The sequence below is a fragment of the Pongo abelii genome, chromosome 23 (genome assembly GCF_028885655.2).
Source record: "Pongo abelii isolate AG06213 chromosome 23, NHGRI_mPonAbe1-v2.0_pri, whole genome shotgun sequence".
NCBI classification, from domain to species: domain Eukaryota; kingdom Metazoa; phylum Chordata; class Mammalia; order Primates; family Hominidae; genus Pongo; species Pongo abelii.
Window position 1 is genome coordinate 30,642,091 of NC_085929.1, and position 24,505 is coordinate 30,666,595.

At 54.9% G+C, this 24,505-nt stretch overlaps 2 protein-coding genes across 11 annotated transcripts in view; one reads left to right on the forward strand and one right to left on the reverse strand.

Annotated features, from left to right (window-relative positions):
* Positions 1-544: 544 nt before the first annotated feature.
* Positions 545-6,981, forward strand: DERL3 (derlin 3). 9 transcript variants are annotated; one of them, XM_024239829.2, is made up of 7 exons: positions 545-2,625; positions 2,744-2,809; positions 2,883-2,956; positions 3,073-3,166; positions 3,667-3,862; positions 4,375-4,465; positions 6,579-6,981. In XM_024239829.2, the coding sequence occupies exons 1-7, from the start codon at positions 2,533-2,535 to the stop codon at positions 6,682-6,684; spliced, it is 720 nt and encodes a 239-aa protein (XP_024095597.1). In that variant the 5' UTR covers positions 545-2,532; the 3' UTR covers positions 6,685-6,981. The 9 variants fall into 9 exon arrangements, with proteins under 9 accessions (XP_024095597.1, XP_054399143.1, XP_024095598.1 ...); XM_054543168.1 differs by having other exon boundaries at positions 2,747-2,809; positions 6,579-6,728; XM_024239830.2 differs by lacking the exon at positions 6,579-6,981 and adding an exon at positions 4,567-4,796.
* SMARCB1 (SWI/SNF related, matrix associated, actin dependent regulator of chromatin, subfamily b, member 1) overlaps positions 6,980-24,505 on the reverse strand; it is a 42,876-nt gene continuing 25,350 nt past the window's right edge. For both annotated transcript variants that reach the window (XM_024239816.2, XM_024239815.3), the window contains exons 7-9: positions 16,075-16,265; positions 7,777-7,908; positions 6,980-7,339 (exon numbers count right to left, since the gene is read on the reverse strand). In XM_024239816.2, coding sequence (XP_024095584.1) covers positions 7,300-7,339; positions 7,777-7,908; positions 16,075-16,265 — 363 coding nt within the window. In that variant the 3' untranslated portion in view covers positions 6,980-7,299. The remainder of the gene's footprint in view (positions 7,340-7,776; positions 7,909-16,074; positions 16,266-24,505) is intronic.

Below are 24,505 nucleotides of genomic sequence, written 5' to 3' on the forward strand. Positions count from 1 at the left end.
TCGGCCTCCCCAGCTGGGGCTGCCTTCCCTCCCTGGCTACTGCAGATCAGGCTACCCAGGCCTGGCTTCTTTTCTCCGTCAACCCTTGCCCCTTGAGCATCTCACACACCCCCAAAGCTACAAATACCATTGATCTACTACTGGATGACGGCACCCACATTTGGACTGTCTGCTCCAACCCCCACCCCAACACCACACTCAGATTTTTCCAAGTGATGTCACATAGATGCCTCAAATTCAATGAGGCCAGAACAGGACCCTCTGTCCCCCTCACCTTCTCCCCACGAGCCCTCAATCTCAACAAAGACCACCACCATCCATCCACTCTGCGGCTCAGGCCTCTGAATCCACTTGGACTCCCCTCTCAGCCCTGTCCCTTCTGTAGGCAAACCCATATCCCACCCCTCCTTGTCCTCCAGGTTCCACCCCCCACCCCTCAAGTAATCACTGTCCCTTAAGGCCTCCCCTGCTCACAGATTCCCCTGGCAGTCCACTACCCTGACAGAAAACACAGAGGGGTTTTTTTTTTTTTTTTATTAACATACAACATAAAATTTGTCCAAACTATTTTCAAGTGTTCAGTTCAGTGGTATTAAACATCCTTATGCAACCATCCCCACCATCCATCTCCAGAACTTTTTCATTTTCCCAAACTGAAACTGCACTCATTAAACAATAACTCCCTGATCCACCTCTCATATAAGTGGAACCATACAGTATTTGTCGTTTTGTGACTGGTTTTTTTTTTTTTTTTTTTTTGAGACAGAGTCTCACTCTGTTGCCCAGGCTGGAGTGCAGTGGTGTAATCTTGGCTCACCGCAACCTGCATCTCCCAGATTCAAGCGATTCTCCTGCCTCAGCCTCCCGAATAGCCAGGATTACAGGTGCGCGCCACCACGCCCAGCTAATTTTTGTATTTTTAGTAGAGACGAGGTTTCACCGTGTTGACCAGGCTGGTCTCGAACTCCCGACCTCAGGTGATCCACCCGCCTCGGCCTCCCAAAGTGCTGGGATTACAGGTGTGAGCCACTGCGCCCAGCCTTGTGACTGGTTTGTGTTACTGGGCGTAATGTCTTCAAGGGTCATCCATGCTGCATCATGTATCAGAATTTCATTCCTTTAAGGTTGAATGGTATTGCATTGCATGTAGACACCACATTTCGTCTGTCTCATCGGTGGGTGAACTGATGTGAACCATTGTGAATAATGGGGCCATGAACATGAGTGTATGAACATCTGTTCAAGTCCCTGCTTTTGATTCTTTTGAATATGTACCCACAAGCAGCATTGCTGGATCATACGATAATTCTATTTTTAATTTTTTGAGTCATGATCATATTGTTTTTCACAGCGGATGCACCATTTTATATTCCCACCAACGGTGCCCAAGGGTTCCAATTTCCCCATATCCTCGCCAACACTTGTTTTACTGTTTTGCTTTTCACAGTTACCATCCTAATGGACACAGGGATGCTTGTAAAGTGACAACCTTCACATCTTCCCAGAGGCATCCCAGGTCACCCCACCTAGCACTGCAGACGCCCACGTGGCCCCACCCCTCACTTGGCAATATTCTCATCAAGTGTCAGCACTAGCTTGTTGTATTGACTGCTCTGGACTCTAAAAGACAGTGTCTTTTATTGCATGCTATATCCCCAACATCTAGAACAGTGACAGGCAAACAGTTGTTTAATAAACGGTGGAAGGAAGGAAGGAAGGGGAGGGAGGGAGGGAAGGAAGGGAGGGAGGGAAGGGAGGGAGGGAAGGAAGGAAGGAAGGTAGGTGGGTAGGTTGGTTTCTATTTTCCACCAAAATATTGAGGCCCTCTCCTGCCTGTCCACTTGCTCTGGTGCGCCTCTCAACCCTCGCGCCCCACCTGGACTCAATCCCCCAGTCCTGCCTCTCCTTCCGTGGGCCCCCGGGAAGAGCCCCGACAGCAGCCGGCACATTTGATTGGGGCCCTGGACATTTGGGGAGGTTTGGACACGTTCCCGACAGCCTCCCTGCTGTGGGTTAGGTGGGCCTGTCTCGGGCTGGCAGCGAGGACAACGTTGTGGCTAGGTCGTCAGTTAGTGAGCCAGCACCGTTAGAGCCGCCACACTCCGCGCGCCGCCCACGCGCCCCGCCCTTTCCAGTTTTGCCTCCCCTGCTCGGGTCTTCGCTCCTCTAACCCATACGATCTTAGCCCCGCCCCCGTGGTGTCGTGGGTCCACGGTACTGGTCCTCTCCTAGAAAGCCGCGAAATGACCAGTTCCTCATTGGCCACACGTTCTCCCGCGCCACCACCGCAGCCACAACAACCGCCACGTGCTCAACCTTGGCGCCTGCCCATTGGCCACCAGCCTCTACCCGCCCACTCTCCCTTTCCGCCCCTAATTTCCCTCTTCCTCCTTCCATTGGCTGCCGGGCTCAGGGGCTCTCTTTCCAGCCTGGGGCGCGCAGCGCCTCGGATGCGGATTGGCCGAAGGCGGGGCTGGGAGGCGGGTTAAAGAGCGCGTTGCTGGCTGGGCCACGCGTGCATGAGAAGGTTCAATGGCGTGGCAGGGACTAGCGGCCGAGTTCCTGCAGGTGCCGGCGGTGACGCGGGCTTACACCGCAGCCTGCGTCCTCACCACCGCCGCGGTGGTAAGCGGCCGGGCGGACCGGACGTCGCCTTGGTTACAGCCTCTGGCGGGAGGGGTGAGGGTCGCCATGGTTACGGCGTGGCTCCCGGGCAGCTCTTGACTGGCCCCTGGTTCCACAGCAGCTGGAGCTCCTCAGCCCCTTTCAACTCTACTTCAACCCGCACCTTGTGTTCCGGAAGTTCCAGGTGAGGCCGCCCCGCGCCGCGCACCTGTGGGCCCGGCCCGCCCACCCCGCACCTGACCGCCTGTCCCCCGTAGGTCTGGAGGCTCGTCACCAACTTCCTCTTCTTCGGGCCCCTGGGATTCAGCTTCTTCTTCAACATGCTCTTCGTGTATCCTGCGCCCTGCGGACATGGGCTGGGTGGAGGGCAGGCCCGCCGGGCCGGGAGAGGCCGGGACGGGGAAACTGAGGCCCCGGCTGGTGGCACTTCCTATACCGACGCCGTAGGTTCCGCTACTGCCGCATGCTGGAAGAGGGCTCCTTCCGCGGCCGCACGGCCGACTTCGTCTTCATGTTTCTCTTCGGGGGCGTCCTTATGACCGTATCCTTCCCGCAGGCTCTGGAACCTCGGGCTAGGGCGCCTCGGGGTCCGGCCTGTGTTGGTCCTAGGGCCAACACAGCCATGCCAGGAAGGGACACAGTCGCTCTCTCCAGCTTAGTATGTGTTGAGGGCCCACTTTGTGCTCAGCTGCAGGGGCCAGGGCTAGATCTTCAGTGCTGTATGCAAAATACAAAGCCATGCACGAAAGAGCCAGGTGGGGTGTCAGGGCCACTAGCTGAGCCCTGAATGCGAGTAGTCGGGAGAAACTGGGGCAGGGACAGGCAGTGGTTGGGCCCTGGGATGAGGCTGTAGGTGTGCAGGGCAGATTTCGTGGGACCTGAAGCCCGTGGAGTGTGTCGCCTTTATTGGACTGGCTCATCTTGATGAGGGAATAGCACATAGGGGAGATGAGGACGGGAAGAATTCCAGGGTCTTGGGAAGTCAGAGGGGCCCTGGGCTTGGGCTGAGGCCTGCACCGGAGCACCTTGACTCTGGCCCAGCTGCTGGGACTCCTGGGCAGCCTGTTCTTCCTGGGCCAGGCCCTCATGGCCATGCTGGTGTACGTGTGGAGCCGTCGCAGCCCTCGGGTGAGGGTCAACTTCTTCGGCCTGCTCACTTTCCAGGCACCGTTCCTGCCTTGGGCGCTCATGGGCTTCTCGCTGCTGCTGGGCAACTCCATCCTCGTGGACCTGCTGGGTGAGCCTCCCGGTACATCTAGTCCGCCCCAGGCTGGCCACTCCCCTCAGGACACGCTGCTTATGCCCTGGGGCCCCTCTCCCATCCTTGCTGGAGCTCTCCTCACATCTGGCTCCATCCCCATCTTCCTGCCCTCCCAGTTGCTGTGCTCTTACAGCCCCTCAAGCCAGCCGGCCGCATAATTTGCATCTTCAGGACAGATCTACTGATGCTTGCACGGTCCTGATGGGAGTGGGGATGGGCGGGTCAGGGTTCCTGCCCCATGGCTCCCACTCCTCCACTATTCTCAGGCCCTCCCCCCCCGGGTGCTGCCTGCTTCTGGGCCCTTTAAGCTTGTCCTTTAGGGCTAACCCTGGCCTGCCCTGGGCTGGCACTCTGTACAAGACTTTGGGGTACTCATGCTGTGGGGCCTGCAGGGCCACCAGGCTGTGGATGGGGGCCTGGGGCAGGCTCTGCTGGTCTAGGACTCTGGGCTGTGGAGGGTGACCCCACAGTCCGTGGCTGTGTCACAGGGATTGCCGTGGGCCACATCTACTACTTCCTGGAGGACGTCTTCCCCAACCAGCCTGGAGGCAAGAGGCTCCTGCTGACCCCTGGCTTCCTGTGAGTGTTGAGAGTCCTCCCTCCCTCTCCCCGCCCTCAGAAGGATCCCCACCGATGGGGACCTGTGTTGGTCTGTGCTCAACACGGGCCCCTCCCCACAGAAAGCTGCTCCTGGATGCCCCTGCAGAAGACCCCAATTACCTGCCCCTCCCTGAGGAACAGCCAGGACCCCATCTGCCACCCCCGCAGCAGTGACCCCTACCCAGGGCCAGGTCTAAGAGGCTTCTGGCAGCTTCCATCCTACCTGTGACCCCTACGTGGGGCAGAAAAAAACCCGTCCTAAAGGCTGGGCCCATGCAAGGGCCCACCCAAATAAACAGAATGAGCTGCAGTCTTTTGGCCCACAGCACTGGCTTCCCCATCTCACCCAGCCACATCCTTCTATGCCTGCCCCGTCCTCACTCACTGTGGCCTCTCAGCCCAACTGCAGGTGGTAGGATAGGGGTGCCCATAGAGGGCAAAGAAACTGCCCATGGTTGCCCGGCAGAGCTTTGAGCTCACAGGTTGCCCGGCAGAGCTTTTGAGCTCACAGGTGACAGGCTCAGGGTTCTCATCCTGGCCCCACCAGGGCCTTGGGCAAGTCCTGCCCACCATAGGCCTCTGCTCCCTGCCAGTCAGCGGGGAAGTTCACCAGATTTCGGCTGCTGGGGCCAGGACAGGCCTCTCCTAGGTTGTGCCAAACCAGCCTACAGATGTTCCTGCCAGTGGTGCCTTCAGGCTGATGCCAATCTAGCCTCTCCTGTCCCTCATCAGCCACCCTGACAGGTGGGCGTATGCCTCATTTTTCATCTAGTGACGCCAAAGCCCCATGGAGTCAGGTGCAGAAGAGGGCCAGGACTGGGTCTTCTGCCCTTTCTATGACCTCAGAGCCTAAGTTTTCACCTTAGCAGAGTCCTGAGACTGGGTGAGGCAGGGACTTCTGGAAGGTTCTGTTCCTGCCCTTTTTAGCTGAGGACCTGTGCGAGCCTTATCTGACCCTTGTGGCTCACTTTTCTCTTCTGAGCTGGCAGCTTTCCTTGTTGCTCTAGGCCTGTCCATGTTGTGGTTTATTTCTGTATGCTCAGGTGGCACGGGGCCTCCTCCAAAGACAGGTTGTCATTTTCATGGTAACAACACTGTTCTCTGTTGAGTCTGCCCTCCATGTTGTAGCCAGACCTTGTGGAGATGGCTTTGCGGCGGTGTGAGCTGGCGGTCAGGAGTGAGGGCCCAGCCTCCCCGGCACCTCCCAGCCAGGTGGCCCTGCCCGACCTGTGGGGTGAGGCAGCCACGGTTCCTTCCATCCCCCCAGTTATGGAGACACAGGGCTGCCTCACCCTTTCATTGCCGAGGTTCCTACCTCATGGACAGAACAAACACCTCAGCAATGAAACCTGTTCATGTCTAAGAACAGCTGGGCTGGGAATCTTCCCCTTTGTTCAAGGCCTTCCAGTAAGGCCCAGCTGTTCCCTTGCTGTGCGTGGGGCTCTGGGGAGTTCCACTCTCTGATGGAGGGCAGAGGCCCTGAGTGCAAACTCCCTGGGAAGAGTCCCATGCTAACACGTGCTCAAGGGAGCCCCCCCTCACATCTCAGCGACCAAGAACCCCAATCCCTAATCAGAGCTCTGCCTCTGCCCCACGTGGGGCCCTACCCCACTTCCAGGGAGCACAGCAGCCTCTGACCCTAGCCCTGCCCTGGCAGCAAGGGTCCTGCCAACAGCTGAGGGTGGCAGCAGTCTATGCTGGGATCTGTGCCCATTCTCTTCAGTAAGGCTAGAGCTGCGAGCCAGTTTGCTGCCCTCCCAGATCCTGTGTCCATTCTAAAGAGTGGGGACACCTCCCTATTACAGATGAGAACAGAGGGGACATGAACTCCTTGGGAAGGGAAGGGACCCTTGGCTGTGTCTCCTCCCTGTACTGTGTCAACCCCAAGAGCTGGCACCAGGCCAGGAGGGCTATTCCCATATTCCTCACAGCTGGCCTGTGAGGCAGGAGCTGGCCCAGGTCACAGTGCCTGCTGGTGTGGGAAAGGGCCCCAGTTGACCTGGCTATGGGTGCCACTGGAGCTAGAACAGCCCTCCTGCACCCAGGCTGGCGAGAGCCCAGCAGTGCCCACACAGGACTGGGCCCTCCGCAGGGGACTTCAGAGCAGCAAGGCCCCAGCTGGCAGTAGCCGGACCATCTGGACACAGCAGAGCCAGGGTGGCCCAGGGACAGCAGGAGAGCTCACGGCACCTTCCTGAGGCCAAGCAAGGGGAGCAGGGTTAGGGCTGTTCGTGAAAGGCAGAAAGCCTCTGCCCTGAGCCTCACAGCCACTCTTCTCAGCTCTCTGGGTCTGGAAGGAGAACAGGCTGAGGGGAGCTGAGAGGAGCTGAGGTGCTACCAGGAGCCCCATTCACCCCCACCTGCCCACCTGGGAATCTGAGGCAGAGGAGGGTGAGGCCTGTGTGCCAACCTTGTTCACATACCACCTTCGTCCCCCCAGGCCCCGGCCCCTTTCCTGGCTCTCATTATTTTTATGCTAAAACTTTGAAGAAATTGAACATGACCTGTTGCCTTTTATTTAAAAACTGTTACTAGCCCTGCCTGGGGCTCCTATACAAAAACAAAACACAACCTAAAATAAGGTTTCTTCCTGACCCCAGAGACTGGGGAGGGGTAGGGAGGGTGGGGGGCAGGACTGGGGCTCAACAAATGGAATGTGTGCCAGGAAGGGCCACCTGGAAGCCCCCACTCCACCCCCACCCCGATCCTCAGGATGGCACTGGGCTGTCCCCTCGCCTCTGTCCTTGCCAGATGGAGGAGAGGCGGCCCAATCTTCTGAGATGCTCCGTGGGAGCCACGTGCTGATGGGCTGGTTACCAGGCCGGGGCCGTGTTGGCAAGACGCCTCATCCGCCTGGAAGAGGAGTGGGGAGGGCAATGAGTCGGGGCCAGCTCCCAGCCTGGGCGCTGCCCTTCCCAAGGCTCTACAGGGCAGCCAGGTGTGGGGGTGGGAACAGAGGCAGGATGTGGGCCCCCAGCAGAGTCAGACCCAGCCTTCTCTCAGCCTCGCCTGTCTGCCACTCAGGCCTTGTTCATCACTCCAGGGACTCCAAAACCTGGATCTGGGCTGTGGTCAGACCCTCAGCCTGAGGAATTATGTTTGTTCCATGCAGGGAAATATACCCGGGGGTTTGGATGGGGCCTCATCACCCAGAAGCTTGCCTGCCTCTAGCAGCACTAGAGGTACGCTCTCCCAGAGACCATGGGAGACTAGGAAAGGCAATGGCCCTGCCCCTGCCTGGAAAGCCAGCTGCCTGTGGGCAGAGCCCAGGACCACAGGGCCAGGGGTACCTCGTGTTCCTGTCCTGGTCGCGGATCTTCTTCTCCATCTCAGCGTCTGTCAGAGTCTCCAGCAGTGGGCACCACTGGTCTGCATCGCCCGTGTTCCGGATGGCAATCTCCACTGTGGGCAGAGGGTTCTCGCTACGAGGAGGGGAGGCAGTGAGAAGAATGACTTTTCCAGCTATAGATGGAGAGTCCTCAGAAAGCTCTGGCCCCTGTCTGTGCCCTGCTCCTCCCAGCAGCACTGTTGGCACCCAGCGGATGCTCCAGTCATCTGAACCTCAAGGGAGCTGCTGGAGGCGCCAGGGCCTCTCCAGAACAACAGTGTTGTCACCATGACCCCATGGGCTTTCCCTTCAAAGTGAACTTTCAACAGGCCTTTTGTGCCCAGCATCTCTCTGTCTCTGAGATGGAGGAGGGGGCCACTGGCTGTGGAGGTCGTCCTCCTTGACAGGACAGCATGGGCTGGACCATGCTGATGCCACAGTGCCACAGTGCCAGTCAGGAGGTGGAACCCATAGGAGCAGGAGGACTGTCTGCTCCACCCAGTGTCCAGAGCTAGGGCCCACTGATCAGGGAAAGGGGATGGATGGCGAATGGGAGCAAAGGAGTCTCCCAGAAGTCCCCAGCCCCCCACTACTGAGGGCCACTGCACAGCCTGTTCCTGCATGTTCCACACACTTGCCCCTCAGCCCACCTCCTGGCCAAGTAAAACCCTTGAGAGGCTGGTCTGTGCTTAGGATCAGACAGCTGGCTGACAGGGAGCTGGACTGAAGCCATATCCCTGGACCACACTCTGCCCTGGGTCTCACAAGGACCACCCAACTCTGCCCTGAGTTACCTTACTGTTGCCAAAAGGACACAGCAGAGGAGGGGGACAACAAGGGCAGAGGCTACACAGGCATGGGGTGGGCACAGGAGTGCTGGGGAGGTGGTAGGGTGGCTGGCTGCCGCCTCTCTGGGCTTTGATTTGCAAGTCTGTGACAGGACGCTAAGGAGATCACAGCTGTGGATGCCACAGGGCCCGTGTGCCTCCCACATGCAGTGGCTCCCATCACTCCCACCTCTGAGAGAGCAGCTCTGGGTGCTGACAGTGTTTCACAGTTGAGTGACACCAGACCCCTGGCTTGGCAGAAGGCCTCAGCGTGAAGTCCTAACCGTGACTCTCCCACTTCCCCTCCCCTCTCCGTGGTCCTTTCCTTTCTCCTCCACTTGGGCACCTCCACTTGGCTCTCCCTAGGCTCAGTCCCCTGGGAGATGGACACCCTGCCAGCCTGCGGCCCTGAAAAACACCATGAGCTCTGGCAGGAGCAAGGGCAGTCCGGACTCGGGAGGCACCAGGCGGACACTGATAGAGAGGACAGGTCCCTGCAAACCTCATCTGGAATATGGAAACATTTATTGCTGTGAAGGGCTTTTGAAGGATGACTGTTATTAAAGAAGCCAAAACATCTCCACTGAGGGAGCTTCCTAGGGGCCAGGGATCTTCTCACAGCCTCCCTGTAGCCGGTGCTCAAGGGTGTGGGAACAGCTTGCTTGCAGAGCGAGTCCCGGCTCCACACATCCACACCAGTGAGTGCACACCCAGCTCTGGTAGCCATGAGCTCGTTCCAGGTTGGGCTCAGTGCTGCTCTCCTCAGCCTGGGGTCTCAGGGACTGTGGGCACACAGGGCACAGCGCAGGGCACTGGCTGCGGCTGGCTCTCCCTGCAGCAGGCCTGACCCCTCACAGCTGAAGCTCAGCCCACCAGGTCCATGCTCATGAGTCCCAGAAGCTCGAGCTCATACTGGTGACGCAGAGGCAGGGCCAGAGGCAGTGTCGGCACCCCCACCCTCTGGGGCTGACCCATCCTCAGCAGCTCCTGACAGCTGGTCCCTGGCCAGCACCAGGTGGTTTAGCAGTCTAGGGACCGCCCCAGCCTCAGACCCCAAACATCATTCCTCGCCGTGAGGGCTCCCAGCAGCCTTCCTTGGAAGGCAGACATGAAAGGCACCAAGCCCACACCGAGGGAAGCAAAACATGTTTTCCTCTTAAACAAGAGCTGGCGAGTGGATCCCAGAGGCTCCTTTGTTTACCTCTCCTTGATGCTGGGAAGATTCCACTCCAGTGGGTTTGTTCTAAAGTAAGAAATGCTCGCACCAACCATGTAAGAACGGGCCGAGAGCCAGCACTAGCCTGCCTTGGGTTTTGGGGGCATGTGGGCAGGGAGATGCTGTCCTGAGTTCCAAAGGGTGCTGGGGACCCTGGGAGCCACCCTGCTTCCCCACTCCTTCCAGGGAATTCTGGTTCATGGGCTTCGAAGCCGCCAGGGACCCCAGACCTTCCTACCACCCAAAGTGTCCAGGTGGGGACAAAGATACCCAGGCAGGGGATGCTCATGTCTGAGGTGACAGAGGGAGCCAGGACTGATGCCAGTCGAGTATCTTGAGGTTTACTTTCAATGTGATCTCACTTTCATGACCTCATATGATGCAACACACAAGTATTATCCCCACGTTACAAATGACAAAATATAGACTTCAAGGGAAAACGACCTGTCCACAGCCACTCGAGCAGGAAGGGGAGATGCCAAAACTTGGTGTCACCCTTATGTTTGCAATTCACACCTCCGAGGCCGCCAGGAGCCTCAAATGATTTTTACAAGGGTGCCAAGTCCACTCAATGGAGGAAGAGCAGTTTTCAACATGGTGCTGGGGCAACAGGACTCTGGATTGACAATGGATTCTTAGATATGAAACCAAAAGCACTAGCAACAAACTAAAAAAATACATAAATTACCGGCCGGGTGCAGTGGCTCACACCTGTAATCCTAGCACTTTGGGAGGCCGAGGCGAGCGGATTATGAGGTCAAGAGATGGAGACCATCCTGGCCAACATGGTGAAACCCCGTCTCTACTAAAAATAAAAAATTAGCTGGGTGTGGTGGCAGGTGCCTGTAGTCCCAGCTACTTGGGAGGCTGAGGCAGGAGAATCACTTGAACTCAGGAGGCGGAGGATGCAGTGAGCCAAGATCACAGCACTACACTCCAGCCTGGTGACACAGCGAGACTCTGTCTCAAAAAAAAAAAAAAAAAGATAAATTGGACTACATCAAAATGAAAACTTTTGTGCTTCAAAGAACACTATCAAGAAAGTGAAAAGGCAATCCCCCAAATGAGAGAAAATATCTTCAAATCATGTATCTGATGAGGGATTTCTATGTAGAATATATAAAGAACAATTACAACTCAACAATAAAAAAAAAAACCCAATTAAGAAACTAGCAAAGCATTTTCTCCAAAGATACACAAATGGCCAGAAATACATGCAAAGATGCTCAATATCATCAGTCATTAGAAAAATGCAAATCAAAACCACAATTACTTCACACCTCCTCAGACGGCTATGATCAAAAAGAGAACAGCAAATGCCAGCAGGATTCAGAGAAACGGGAATCGCACACTTCTGGTGGGAATGCAAAATGGTACAGCCACTTTGGAAAACAGTCTAGAAATTCTTCAAAATGCTAACCACTGAGTTGTCACGTGACCCAGCAATTCTACTCCTGGGTATATATCCAAGAAAATTGAAAACAGATGTTCACACAAAAACTCATACACAAATGTTCTCAGCAGCAGTACTCACAATAGCCGAAAAATGGAAACAACCCAAAAGTCAATCTGCTGATGAATGAATAAAATGTGGTATATCCATGCAATGAGATAATATTCAATCATAAAAAAGAATGAAGTCCTGATAAAAGATGCTACAACATGGATAATCCTTGAAAACATTATGCTAAGAAGCCAGTCATAAAAGACCACATATTGGATGGCTCCATTTCTATGAAGTACCTGGAACAGGCAAATCTACAGATAGAAAGTGGATGAGTAGACGCCTAGGGCTGAGAGACAGCAGGGAGGAATGGGACTGCCTGCAGCGGGGTGATGAAAAAGTCCTAAAATTGACAGTGGTGATAGTTATACAGCTCTCTGCATATATCAAAAACTGCTGCACTATTCACTTTAAATGTGTGAATTGTATGGTTTATGAATTGTATCACAATAAAGCTGTTAAAAAAACAAATAAAACCTGACATCAGGCCAGGGCTGGTGGGCAGAGCTTCGGAAGGAACCTCTGAGGCTCACACTCAACCAGCCCAACATGTCCCTGAAGTCCCCCAGCCTAATTCCCGATGCTGTGCCATCAGAGGGACACTGTCTCTCTGTCCCTCAAGCAGGCCCAGCTACCAAGCTCCCTGACCCTTAGTCTCTCTTCATCCCAACCCTGTACATGTAGGACTGCTGGTGTGTAGAGACCCCTGGGGCAGACAGGGCCTGATCCACAGGGCCCACCTTCCTTCTCAAACACCTGCCTGTCCCTGGCCTCCTCTCGGTCCTTCCTGCTGCAGTCCCCCATCAGCACCTGCCCTGGCCATCCTCACCCCAGGTTCTATGCCCCCCACTGCCCTTCCTCATGCCCACAGCCTCCGGTGCTTTCTGTGGCCATGGCACACTGATGGCCATGCACATGAATCTGTCTCCTCTGACAGACAGGGCAGTGTCTCCTCCAGTCCCTGGCCAGGAACACAGGGCTGGCCCAGGGGAGGTGCCAGTAACTTTGCAGGATCAGCTCTCCTCAGAGGCTCTGACTAGCCCAGCCTCCTTCCCCTTGAGCCCTGTCTCCCTCCTTTCGCTGGCCCTTCATGCCAGTCCACTGGCTCTAGGACGTCTGTGTCACTGTGGTCCCAGTCTGTCCTCTAGGAGCCTAGGGCTTCTGACCAGTTTGTCACATGCCCGTTTCCCCTTCATGCTTGTCTCCTGTCTGTCCCACTGCCAAAGGGAGCAGGCTGTTCTCTGCCCTGGTTCCCCTGAGGTGTGGGCATAGTGGCCTTGCGCACACATGTCCTGTGGCCGGCAGCTTGCCCCACTGTACCATGGATCCAATCAATGTCCTCACTGCCGAGGAGGGTATGGAAGCCAGGCACTGAGCTCTGGCTGGGAGAGATGGAGGGACTGGCTCTTGGGGAATCAGCGAGTGCTTCCATTATGGAATGACCTAGGCCCAGAGCTGAAAACCCTTTTTTTTTTGAGATGGAGTCTAGCTCTGTCGCCCAGGCTAGAGCACAATGGCGCAATCTCAGCTCACTGCAATCTCCGCCTCGTGGTTCAAGCAATTCTCCTGCCTCAGCCTCCCGAGTAGCTGGGATTACAGATGCCCACCACCACACCTGGCTAATTTTTCTACTTCTAGTGGAGACGGGGTTTTGCCATGTTGGCCTGTCTCTAACTCCTGACCTCAGGTGATCCGCCCACCTTGGCCTCCCAAAGTGCTGGGATTACAGGCGTGAGCCACCATGCCTAGCCTGAAAACCCTTCTTAAGAAGTCATGTGGCCGAGCGCGGTGGCTCACGCCTGTAATCCCAACATGTTGGGAGGCCGAGATGGGTGGATCACAAGGTCAGGAGATCCAGACCATCCTGGCTAATACGGTGAAACCCCGTCTCTACTAAAAACACAAAAATTAGCTGGGCGTGGTGGCAGGCATCTGTAGTCCCATCTACTCAGGAGGCTGAGGCAGGAGAATGGCGTGAACCCGGGAGGCGGAGCTTGCAGTGAGCTGAGATCACGCCACTGCACTCCAGCCTGGGCGACAGAGAGAGACCCCATCTCAAAAAAAAAAAAAAAAAAGTCATGTGACACAGCAGTTGCCAAGCTTTCTGTGTGGCAGAGACCAGGCCAGGACTCCTGGTCTAGCTCTCTGTGGGCTGACTGGCCCCTGGACCTGGGGACTCAGCGGCCCAGCTTCCTTTCCCCAGGCAGGGCCAGGCAGGACTGACACTGGTCTCCCTGGGGACAGAGTTAAACGAAGTCCCTCCTAAGATCCCATGGGGTGGGGTGGTGCAGCGGGGGGAACGTGGGTTGGAGTCAGGGATGACAGCCCAACCCTAAGGCCCTGTCCTGTCCTTGCGGCTGTCTTCCAGTGTGGGGACTGGGAAGACACACGCAGCCCTCCTGATGCTAAAAGCCCACTCAGGACACTTCCCAGGTCCCCAGGAAGGCCGCCTCTCCATCTGGCTGCTGTGATAGGGATGTGTGCTCACCTTGGTCCCAGCGGGATGGCCTTGCCTTTAACCCTAAAGATTTGAAACCTGCACACTCAGCATAAGAGACAGCAGGGGGTGGGGGGTCTGTGATGCCCCCAGGCCCCGCAACTGGAATGCATTAAGTGGTCAATGAGATAAAGAAGGGGTCCACCTCTGCCTCTAAGTCCTGACCTGCCACCACCAGGGACTCCCCAGGGGGTCTGCTCTGGAGCCACTCTGCAAACTGTAGAGGGCCCGGAACTTGGCAAGGAATTTAGGCTCAGGTCACCTTTGGGTCAGAGCAGGAGGGATGGTGCCATGGTGGCTGAAAGAAAGGATGCTGCAAGGACCTGTCAAGAGGCCCTGGGGACTTCAGTTCCTGACCCTGGACTGTTGGCACTGGCAGCGGCTGCAGGACTGGGTGAAGGTCAACACCATAGGGGCTGGATGCTGGGGGCAGCCAGTCTACCACCTGTACCTGCAAGCCCAGAATGAGGGTTCTGACTGGATCAGCCTCTGGGGGAGGAGGTGCTCAGTGTTGATGCGCGCAACATCACTGCCTCCCGGGGCCTCACAGTCAACTCTGGTGGAGGGAGGCCACCCTTGACTGGCTCTCCGGCCATAGGGCTTGGCTCCGTGCAGGGTGAATGCACGCTACAGCTGCACTCCCAGGCAACACCCCACGGGAACAGGAAGGCATCGTACACCAGCCCCCCAGCCTCCTCTCTGGGCTGCCCTGTCTGTGAAGCAGAACCATGTGACTGGCAGGACTGCTGGGGGGCAGGTCACAGGATCTCAGCACCACGGCGCTCAGGCAGGGACTCAGCTGTTTCCCAGGCCCGGGGCCCTTGAGCCCCGTGGGTGGCTCTCATTCCTTCTTCCTTGCTCAGATTTATGGGAAGTCATAGAAAGCTGTCTCTTGGGATGTCTGGGAAAACAAGTTAGACACAAACCTAACGAGCTCCATTAATTGTCATGGCTTTGCAAAACAGACCTTCCTATCTGCTCCTCATGTAGCATTTTAAGCTGTCATCCCTGAGTGATGACTGCAGATGTGGATGATGATAGTCTGATGAGCAGACTAAATCCGAACATCCTGTTTTGATGTAGGGATGCTTGCTGCACCCCCACCCCATCCCAACACAGAGGACAGGGTTGGGAACCACGGGGCTTCCCAGTCCTAGAGTCCTGCTGAGCCGGTAGAGCTCAACCTCACTATTTTTTTTTTTTTTTTTTTTGGAGACAGGGTCTCGCTCTGTCACCCAGGCTGGAGTGCAGTGGCATGATCTTAGCTCACTGCAGCCTTGACCTCTTGAGCTCAAGCAATCCTCCCACCTCAGCTTCCTGAGTAGCTGAAACTACAGGCATGTACCAACATGCCCGGCTCATTCTGGTATTTTTTGTAGAGATGGGGTCTCACCATGCTTTTCCCCAGGCTGGTCTTGAACTACTGGGTTCTGGTGATCCACCTCAGCTCCCTGAAGTGCTAGGACTGCAGGTGTGAACCACCGCACTGGGCCTTGACCTCACTTTTAACTCTGAGTCCTACCTCCTGCCAGGAACAGGAGGGCCTCTCCCGGGTCCATCCCCATCCCTACCACAGAGGACACTGGACTGGAATATTCTGTTCACACCTCCACCATCTCAGCCAGCCCAAATGCTGCAGGCAGGGATCAAGGTGACCTGTCTCTATCTTCCAGGGCAGCCAGGATGGGGTCCAGCCCAGCGTGGTACTCATCAAATGCTCTCTGACTGACCAAAGGCAGAGATACTACAGTAAGAAGGAGCTGCTAGGGACCCCTGACTCTCAAAAGCTGGGTGGGCCTTTGTGTTTAAGACAGAATTCAAGTTCAACAGATGAAGAACCCTGGGCAGGGGTCACCCTGACCAAAATAACAGTCTGGGCAAGAGCAGAGAGACAGGGTGTGGGGCAGGATGACTGAATGGTGGACGGCGGGGGGCAGGCCCAGGTCTCCGTGGAGGTAAGGACTTGAGGTTCACCCTGACAGAGCTCCAAGTCTTTGCCAGCTATTGTGTTAGGTGCTTCTAACCCTACCTGGCACAGCGGAGCCCTGGTGAGATACACAGGGCAGGAGGAGGACGGAGCAAACACACAGACCCCAGCCAGATCGTGCTGCGAAGCTTGAGAAAGCCTCTAAGGTATCACTGCTCACATAGAGAAGTCTTTTTCTCAAAACAGTTTTGCAGGGAGATGAGGGAGGGAGACTCGTGCGCGATCCTACCTGAAGGCGTAGGTCTTCTGATGCCAGCTCAGCTGTCCCCGGATGCTGTATGCGATGGTGGTGACAAACTCCCCGCCCAACCCCAGCTCCGAGCACAGCTTCAGGGCAAACTTCTCCGGCGAGTTCTCCTTCTCTGACATGTCCCACTCAAACTGGTCCACCAGGGAAATGTTTCCCACATGGATGTTCAGCTAAGACAACCACCAAAGGATACAAATTAGAGCTTTTGTGGCCCAGGGAGGCCATGAGGAGCAGGGCCCTGCCAGGCCTGGGGTGCACCCTGCCCACCAGGGTCCACCAGCTGAGAACTGCAGGTGGTCCTTGTCCTTCCAGTTCCCCATCCCCCAAACAAGGCTGACCCCACAACCCTCCTGTCTGCCATGAGGGGATCTGGCTCAGGGCCCAGCACAGTCACCCTCGAGAGGCCCTGAAGTGACCCTGGGGGCACCTGAGTCCCACCTTATCTTCATCCCATCCCCCCATGCCCTGTGCTGGCGGGGACCTTCCTTTCTGCCCTTCGCTCCTGCTGCCATTGGTCTTACGTGACTACTCCGGCCAGGCAGGGCTCAGCTAAGGCATCCCTAAGCCCTGTCTTAAGCCAATGTCTATGCCCTTTACAGAGCTTGCCCCTCTCAGAAAACCCTGCCTAGCGTGTTCACAGATGCACCCCACTCTGGGCCAACACGGTGAGGGGACAGGGAAGCCTGCGGGGAGCACAGTGCTGGGCCAGCTCCACCCACTCCCCAGAGGACTCCCTGCAGTGCATGACTCACAGCCAGAGGGCCCAGGCCCCGGGTGTGCTGTCAGGGGTTTTTCACCAGTGGACACCTGGAAAGCCAGCACCCAGCCGGAGAGAACACAGACTGTACGCCAGGAGCTCCCACCTACGCCCGTCCCACCTGGGGAGGCACCATTTTGACTTCTCACCACTTGAATAGGTGTGGCTGTTCTGAATAGGATGGACACTTCGGGGTCCAGTTTCATTCACTCTGTGTCATGCTTGCAAGACTCCTCCCACTAGAGTGTGGGGCTGGGGTCATCCCTCGCTGCTGTCCAGTGCTCCATGGGGCAAGCAGGCCACAGTGCACCTGCCCATTCATTGTTGGCCCTTAGCTTTTAAGTCAAGGATCAGGGTGGGCAGCTGCAGGGAGAACTTACCACTGCCTCGGAGCCCAGCCCTTCCAGGGACTTCTGCCTCCTTTTAGAGATGAGGGCACCCCAATCCCCGATCATGTTCATAAAGCCCTGTGCCTCTAAGCCCTGCACATCACCACCCACTTGCTAGAATGGTCTTCCCCTCACCTGGCAGGACCAGCCTCTTCTCAGCATCCTGGTCTAAGCTAAAGTGCCAGCTCCTGAGAGCTCCCCTTCCCATCAGCCCCTTTCCACACTCTTCTCTCCATTTTCTCCCCCTTTGGAGACAGGATGTCACTCTGTCACTCAGGCTGGAGTGCAATGGCATGATCATGACTCACTATAACCTTGAACTCCTGGGCTCAAGAGACCCTTCCGCCTCAAGCCTCCTGAGTAGCTGGGACTACGGACATGCACTACCACGTCTGGCTAATATTTTGTAGAGACAAGGTCTCTACAAGGCCCAGGCAATATATCAAGTGTTTGGGGCAGATAAAAGACCCTGTGGCTGAGCCTTCTGCTCCCCGCAGGCCTCCCTGCTGCCTCTCCGTGTTGGCCCAGGCTGGCCTCAAAAGATCCTACCCTGACAGTCTCCTGAGTAGCTGGGACTGTATGTGCGGGCCACCATGCTGGCACCTCTCCTATTTTCTTCACAGCACTTAGGACTGTCTGAAACAATCTGAATCATTTGCCTCCAGGAATCCTAGCACAGGCAGGGTGTATTTGTTCTGGGAATGAAGGAATCCTCATGCAGAGGGAGGAAGCCAAGGGGCAGAGCTGCAGCGTCCTGTACACGGCATGCAGCCAGGCAATGGGGGCTGCAGTCGGGTCCCCACGTCCTTTGCTATCTCCACATATGCCCATGCCTGATGATGAATGGAATCAGAGGCGCTGGCCCTTCCCAACTGGAATCTAATGCCAAGCAAACCACGTGGGTGCTGGGTCCAAAAAGAGCATGCAGCAGCAGACAGCCCATGGAACCACCCAACAGGACCCCATAGGACCATGGGCACATGGCTCCCACCCAGCAAGCCCTCCCTGCCCAGGGCTCATGGATGGAGTTGCCTGTCCCCTGCTATTCAGTCACTAACACATTCATTTATTCTAAAGTCTAGACTGCGTGTCTACCAAGGAGAGGCACAAGAGAGACAAACATTCAAAAGGCTGCTCTGAGAAAGGTGAGGTGGTGCACATCTGTAGTCTCAGTTACTTGGGAGGCTGAGGTGGGAAGATCACTGGAGCTCAGGTGTTTGAGTCCAGCCTGGACAACACAGCGAGAATCTGTGTCAAAAAAAAAAAAAAAAAAAAAAAAGCCATGCTGGTGGGGACACTGACAGACACTAAGTAGGTTAAGTGAGCATGTGGTGTGCCAGACAGCACGGGAGTGCCAGGGAGGAAAGGGAGGGAGGGGGAGAAAGTCCAGGCTGGCCTCGGAAGTCAGGAGGCCAGGAAGGCTTCTAGGAAGGTGGCCTTTAGGAAGAAGTGAATGTGCCCAGGGAGCAGGAATGTGGCTCCCTGGGGGAGAACAGTCCCAGGTGGGGGACGCAGTGATGTAAAAGACGGAGGAGCCAAGGTCTGGCACCCAGATCTGCCCAGTGAGGGGAAAAGGGAAGAGATGAGGGTGGCGAGGGACTGTAGCAGAGAGCAGTTAGGGCCCTGAGGCCTTTGGAAGGGCTTGACTTCCACAGAGGGATGTGGGAAGCTTCTGCGGTATTTTGGGCAGACAAGAGACACGGGCTGAGCTGCCATGCTGAGACCTCTACTGGAAGGCGGGGAGGGAGGAAGGGAGCCATCTGGCAGTGGCCTTGGTGGGGTAGTGAGGAGCGCTGGACTCCAGGTGGACTCACAGAGCTAAGAAAGGGCCAGGACTCCCAAGCAGGTACACAGCAGGGCCAGGCCCCTGCCCACCTCCCCAGCCCTGACTCACATCTCACCCCATGCACTCTCTGGACTGGGCCTGGACAGTGCCACAGGGTGTGATGGCTCAAATTTCAGCAGCACCATGTCCCCAGCTTCCTCCCCTGCCCCTCAACCCCCGCTGGAACTGGGCAAAGCTGACCTGGGCCAGGTGCCCTGGGCTTTGGTCCCAGCATTGCCAAGAATACCTGGAAGATGCTGCTCCAACCTAAGGCACTCTTTCTGAGGAGATGGTCCTCACGTGCCATGGCTCCAAAGATTCTTGTTTTCCTTCAGTCATGTTCCAGGATCAAGACAAAGAAGAATGTCCTTACAGAAACACCCAGCTCTGGCCAGGCACAGTGGTTCATGTCTGTAATCCCAGCAGTTTGGGAGGCCAAGGTGGAAGGGTTGCTTGAGCCCAGGAGTTCGAGACCAGCCTGGGCAACATAGTGAGACTCCATTTTCTCTCTTTTTTTTTTTTTTTTTTGAGACAGAGTCAGTGGGATGGGAAGAGCCTGTCGCCCAAGCTGGAGTGCAGTGGTGCAATCTTGGCTCACTGCAACCTCCACCTCCCAGGTTCAAGCAATTCTCATGCCTCAGCCTCCAGAGTAGCTGGGATTACAGGCACGTGCCACCACACTCAGCTAATTTTTTATATTTTTAGTAGAGACAGGGTTTCACCATGTTGCCCAGGCTGGTATCGAACTCCTGAGCTCAGGTAATCTGCCCACCTCAGCTCTCCAAAGTCTTAGGATTACAGGCATGAGCCACGGTGCCTGGCCGAGACTCCATTTCCTACAGAAAATTTTAAAATTAGCCAGGCGTGGTGGTACATGCTTGTAGTTCCAACTACTCAGGAGGCCAAGATGGGAGGATAACGTGAGCCCAGGAGGTCAAGGCTACGGTGAGCCATGAAAAAAAAGGAAGGAAGGAAGAAAGAAATACACAGCTCTTCTGAGTCCGAGTTATAGATGGGAAACCCTGGGTGTGACCTTCTATTCCTCACGGGCAAGACAGGACACTGTTCCCAGGGTCACGGTGCCCAGGAGGCCTCTGGCCTGAAAAATGCAGTCTGTCCCACATAACACAGGCTTCCCTGAGCCAGCTGTGTCCACCCTGTGACATCTGGTCTGACCCAAAGGGCAGAGCAGGACACCTGGCTGGGGATGGTCTCTCAACCTGCCAGCTGCCACCATCCCGTAGGTGGGAATCACAGGTAAGTCAGAGGGTCACTGGGGAAGCCTCTTCTGGTGGGGCAGGGGACAGCCCCAGGAGGATTACAGTTGCTGGGCAACTTCCTGTATGGCTCCTCCACAGGCCCCGTCAAGACAACAACAATGAAAATGGGCTCAATTTTGAGAAAAACGTAAGGGAAGCTGCCAGTCGGGCTTCATGAGGACCCTGTGTGTGGCCATTCCCAGTCATTTGGAACCACGTGGCTGGGTGGGTTAGCCCACATGGCCTCATCCTCAACATGTTTACAAAACAAAGAGAAGCACAGAGTGGAGCCCTCAGGGCTGCCCTCCAGAGCCAGCAGACCGTATGCAGGACACAGGCCAGGTGCTTGCTGCCGCTCCCATCCCCACCCCACTTCTCTCCTACCATTGTCCCTTCTTTTTCTCCTAGCTGGCCATAATGTGAAACTGAAACAGGTTATGGGAAACAAATTTGTATTCCTCTCAAAAAGGTATTAACAAGTAAAGAGACTGAATCAATAACAAAACCTTCCTGACAAAGAAAAGCCTTAGACCTGATGGCTTCATTGGTGAATTCTACCAAACACTGATTGACTGACTGAGTCAGAGTCTCGCTGTCTGCCAGGCTGGACTGCAGTGGCACCATCTCGGCTCACTGCAACCTCCGCCTCCTGGGCTCAAGCAATTCTCTTGCCTCAGCCTCCTCAGTAGCTGGGATTACAGGCGTGTGCCACCATACCCGGCTAATTTTTGTATTTTTAGTAGAGACCGGGTTTCACCATGTTGGTCAGGTGGTCTCTATCTCCCGACCTCAGGTGATCCGCCCACCTCGGTCTCCCAAAGTGCTGGGATTACAGGCTTGAGCCACTGCACCCAGCCATCTACCAAACATTTAAATAGGAGCTAACACCAATCCTTCTCAAACTATTCTTTAACTCATTGCCCTGATACCTAAGTCAGACAAAAAATACTACAAGAAAGGAAAACTACAGACCAACACCCCTTATGAATGTTGATGCAAAAATCCTCAAAAAAATACTGGCAAACTGGCCAGGCACAGCAGCTCACACCTGTAATCCTCTGGGAGGCCAAGGCAGGCGATTCACCTGTGGTCGGGAGTTCGAGACCAGCCTGGTCAATATGATGAGACCCTGTCTCTACTAAAAATACAAAATTTAGCCAGGCGTGGTGGCATGCGCCTGTAGTCCCAGCTCCTCCTCCAGAGGCTGAAGCAGGAAAATCGCTTGAATCCAGGAAGTGGAAGTTGCAGCGAGCCAAGATCATGCCACTGCACTCCAGCCTGGGTAACAGAGTGAGACTCTGTCTAAAAAAAAGAAAAGAAAAACTAACAAGTGTCAGTGAGGATGTGGAGAAATTGGAACCCTCGTGCATTGCTGGTAGGAATATAAAAGTGTGCAGCCACTGAGAAAGGCAGTATAGTGGTTCCTCAAAAAACTAAACACAGAATTACTGTATGATCCAGGAATTCCATTTCTAGGTATACACCCAAAAGAAATGAAAGCAGGGGCCAGACACAGGGGCTCACGCCTATAATCCCAGCACTTTAAGAGGCCGAGGTGGGCAGATCATTTGAGTTCGGGAGACTGAGGCGGAGTTTGAGACCAGGCTGGCCAACATGGTGAAACCCCGTCTCTATTAAAAATCCAAAAAAATTAGCTGGGCATGGTGGTGGGCGCCAGTAATCCCAGCTACTCAGGAAGCTGAAGCAGGAGATTGCTTGAACCTGGGAGGCAGGAGTGCCATGAGCCAAGATCGTGCCACTGCACTCCAGCCTGAGCAACAGAGTGAGACTCCATCTAAATGAATGAATAAATGAAAACAGGGACACCAACAGATATCTGCACATCCAGGTTCATAGCAGCATTATTCACAATAGCCAAAATGTGGAAGCAACCCAAGTGTCTGTCTATTTAGAGATGAATAAATAAAAATGTGATAGATCCATACAACAGAATATTATTTAGCCTTAATAAGAAAGGAGGCTGGGCGCAGTGGCTCACGCCTGTAATCCCAGCACTTTGGAAGGCTCAGGTGGGCAGATGGCTTGAGCTCAGGAGTTTGAGACCAGCCTAGGCAACATGGCGAAACCCCATCTCTACAAAAAAATACAAAAAATTAGTCGGGTGTGGTGGAGTGTGCCGGTAGTCCTAGCTTCCCAGCTACTCAGGAGGCTGCACTGGGAGGATCACTTGAGCCCAGGAAGCAGAGGTTGCAGTGAGCCATAATTGTGCCACTGCACTCCAGCCTGGGCAACAGAGTAAGACCCTGTCTAAAAATAAATACATTTTAAAAAGGGAAGGAAATTCTGACATGGTGCAACATAAATGAACCTTGAAGACATTCTGCTAAGTGAAATAAGCCAGTCACAAAAGGACAAATACTGCATGATTCCCTTATGGAATGTAAATGAGACACCTCGAGTAGTCAAATTCGTAGAGACAGAAAGCAGAATGGTGCTTGCCAGGGGTTGGGAGAGGGGGAAAGGGGAGTTAGTGTTTGATGGACAGTTTCAGTTTTACATGATGATAGAATTCTGGAGATGGATGGTGGTGATAATTACACAGCCATAGATGTGAATATACTGCCACTGAATTTACACTTAAGTGGTTAAAATGGTAAATTTTATGTTAAGAATGTTACCACAATTTTAAAACATTAATCAAGAAAACAAAGTATTGGCCAGGTGCAGTGGCTCATGCCTGTAATCCCAGCACTCTGGGAGGCCGAGGTGGGCGGATCACGAGGTCAGGAGATTGAGACCATCCTGGCTAACACGGTGACACCCAGTCTCTGCTAAAAAAAAAAATACAAAACATTAGCCAGGCGTGGTAGCAAGCGCCTGTAGTCCCAGCTACTTGGGAGGCTGAGGTAGGAGAATGGTGTGAACCCAGGTGGCGGAGCTTGCCGTGAGCTGAGATCGCACCACTGCACTCCAGCCTGGGCAATAGAGTGAGACTACGTCACACACACACACACACACACACACACACACACACACACACACACACACACACACACACACACACACACACACACACACACACACACACACACACACACACACACACACACACACACACACACACACACACACACACACACACACACACACACACACACACACACACACACACACACACACACACACACACACACACACACACACACCAAAGTATTTAGGCCAGGTGCGGGGGCTCATGCCTGTAATCCCAGCACTTTGGGAGGCTGAGGTGGGTGGATCACCTGACGTCAGGAGTTTGAGACCAGACTGACAAATATGGTGAAACCCTGTCTCTACTGCAAATACAAAAATTAGCCTGGCATAGTGGCGGGCATCTGTAATCCTAGCTACTCAGGAGGCTGAGACAGGAGAATTGCTTGAACCCGGGAGGTGGAGGTTGCAGTGAGTCAGATCGTGCCACTGCACTCCAGCCTGGGCGATACAGTGAGACTGTCTTAACTAACTAAATAAGATAAGATATTTAGTTGTTCGCTACTTGGGGGACCACAGAGGAAGTTGCTGGTGATTCCCCCACGTTATTTTCCAAAATATTTGTAAAGTGCCACGGAGAACCACAGTGAGAAGAAGTGGGCCCAGGCTCCATCTGGCGCACAGGGCAGAGGCGTCCCTCGGTCACAGGAGGCATCCCTCCTGAGGCTCCTCCACCCCAAAGACTATTTTCAGGAACCCTTTGTAACATGGCTCTTATTTTTATACATCAATGTTTTCCTAAAATGGAAGCCAAAGGCACAGCATCAGATCTAACCAAACCACTGACCTTTTTAGGGTCATCACATGTGCCAATTTCACCTACTTCTCATATCTTCCTATTTTCAAAGCTCCCCTCACCCTCAAGGCATAGTCTGGCAGTGGCGGCTCAGCACAGCAATGATTATGCTATAGGCTCCGCAGGGTGCAGGCCTGCGCCCAATCGCCAGCCTCACCATTTCTCAACTGGCCAGTTTGCAACTTCCGCAGGTGATCTCAGCTCTCCACGTGCCCACCTCTTCACCTGTAATATGGCCGCTAAGGCAGCATCTTACTGGGTTACTAGGCCACCCTGGAGCACTCAGCCTGGCCCAGCCAATCAGCTGCCTTCACCTCCTCCAGACCTCTGGGCTTTGCTCAGAGCCCGGCAGTGCCTCAGAGGCACCCCCGAATGTGTCCGGAATGTAACACT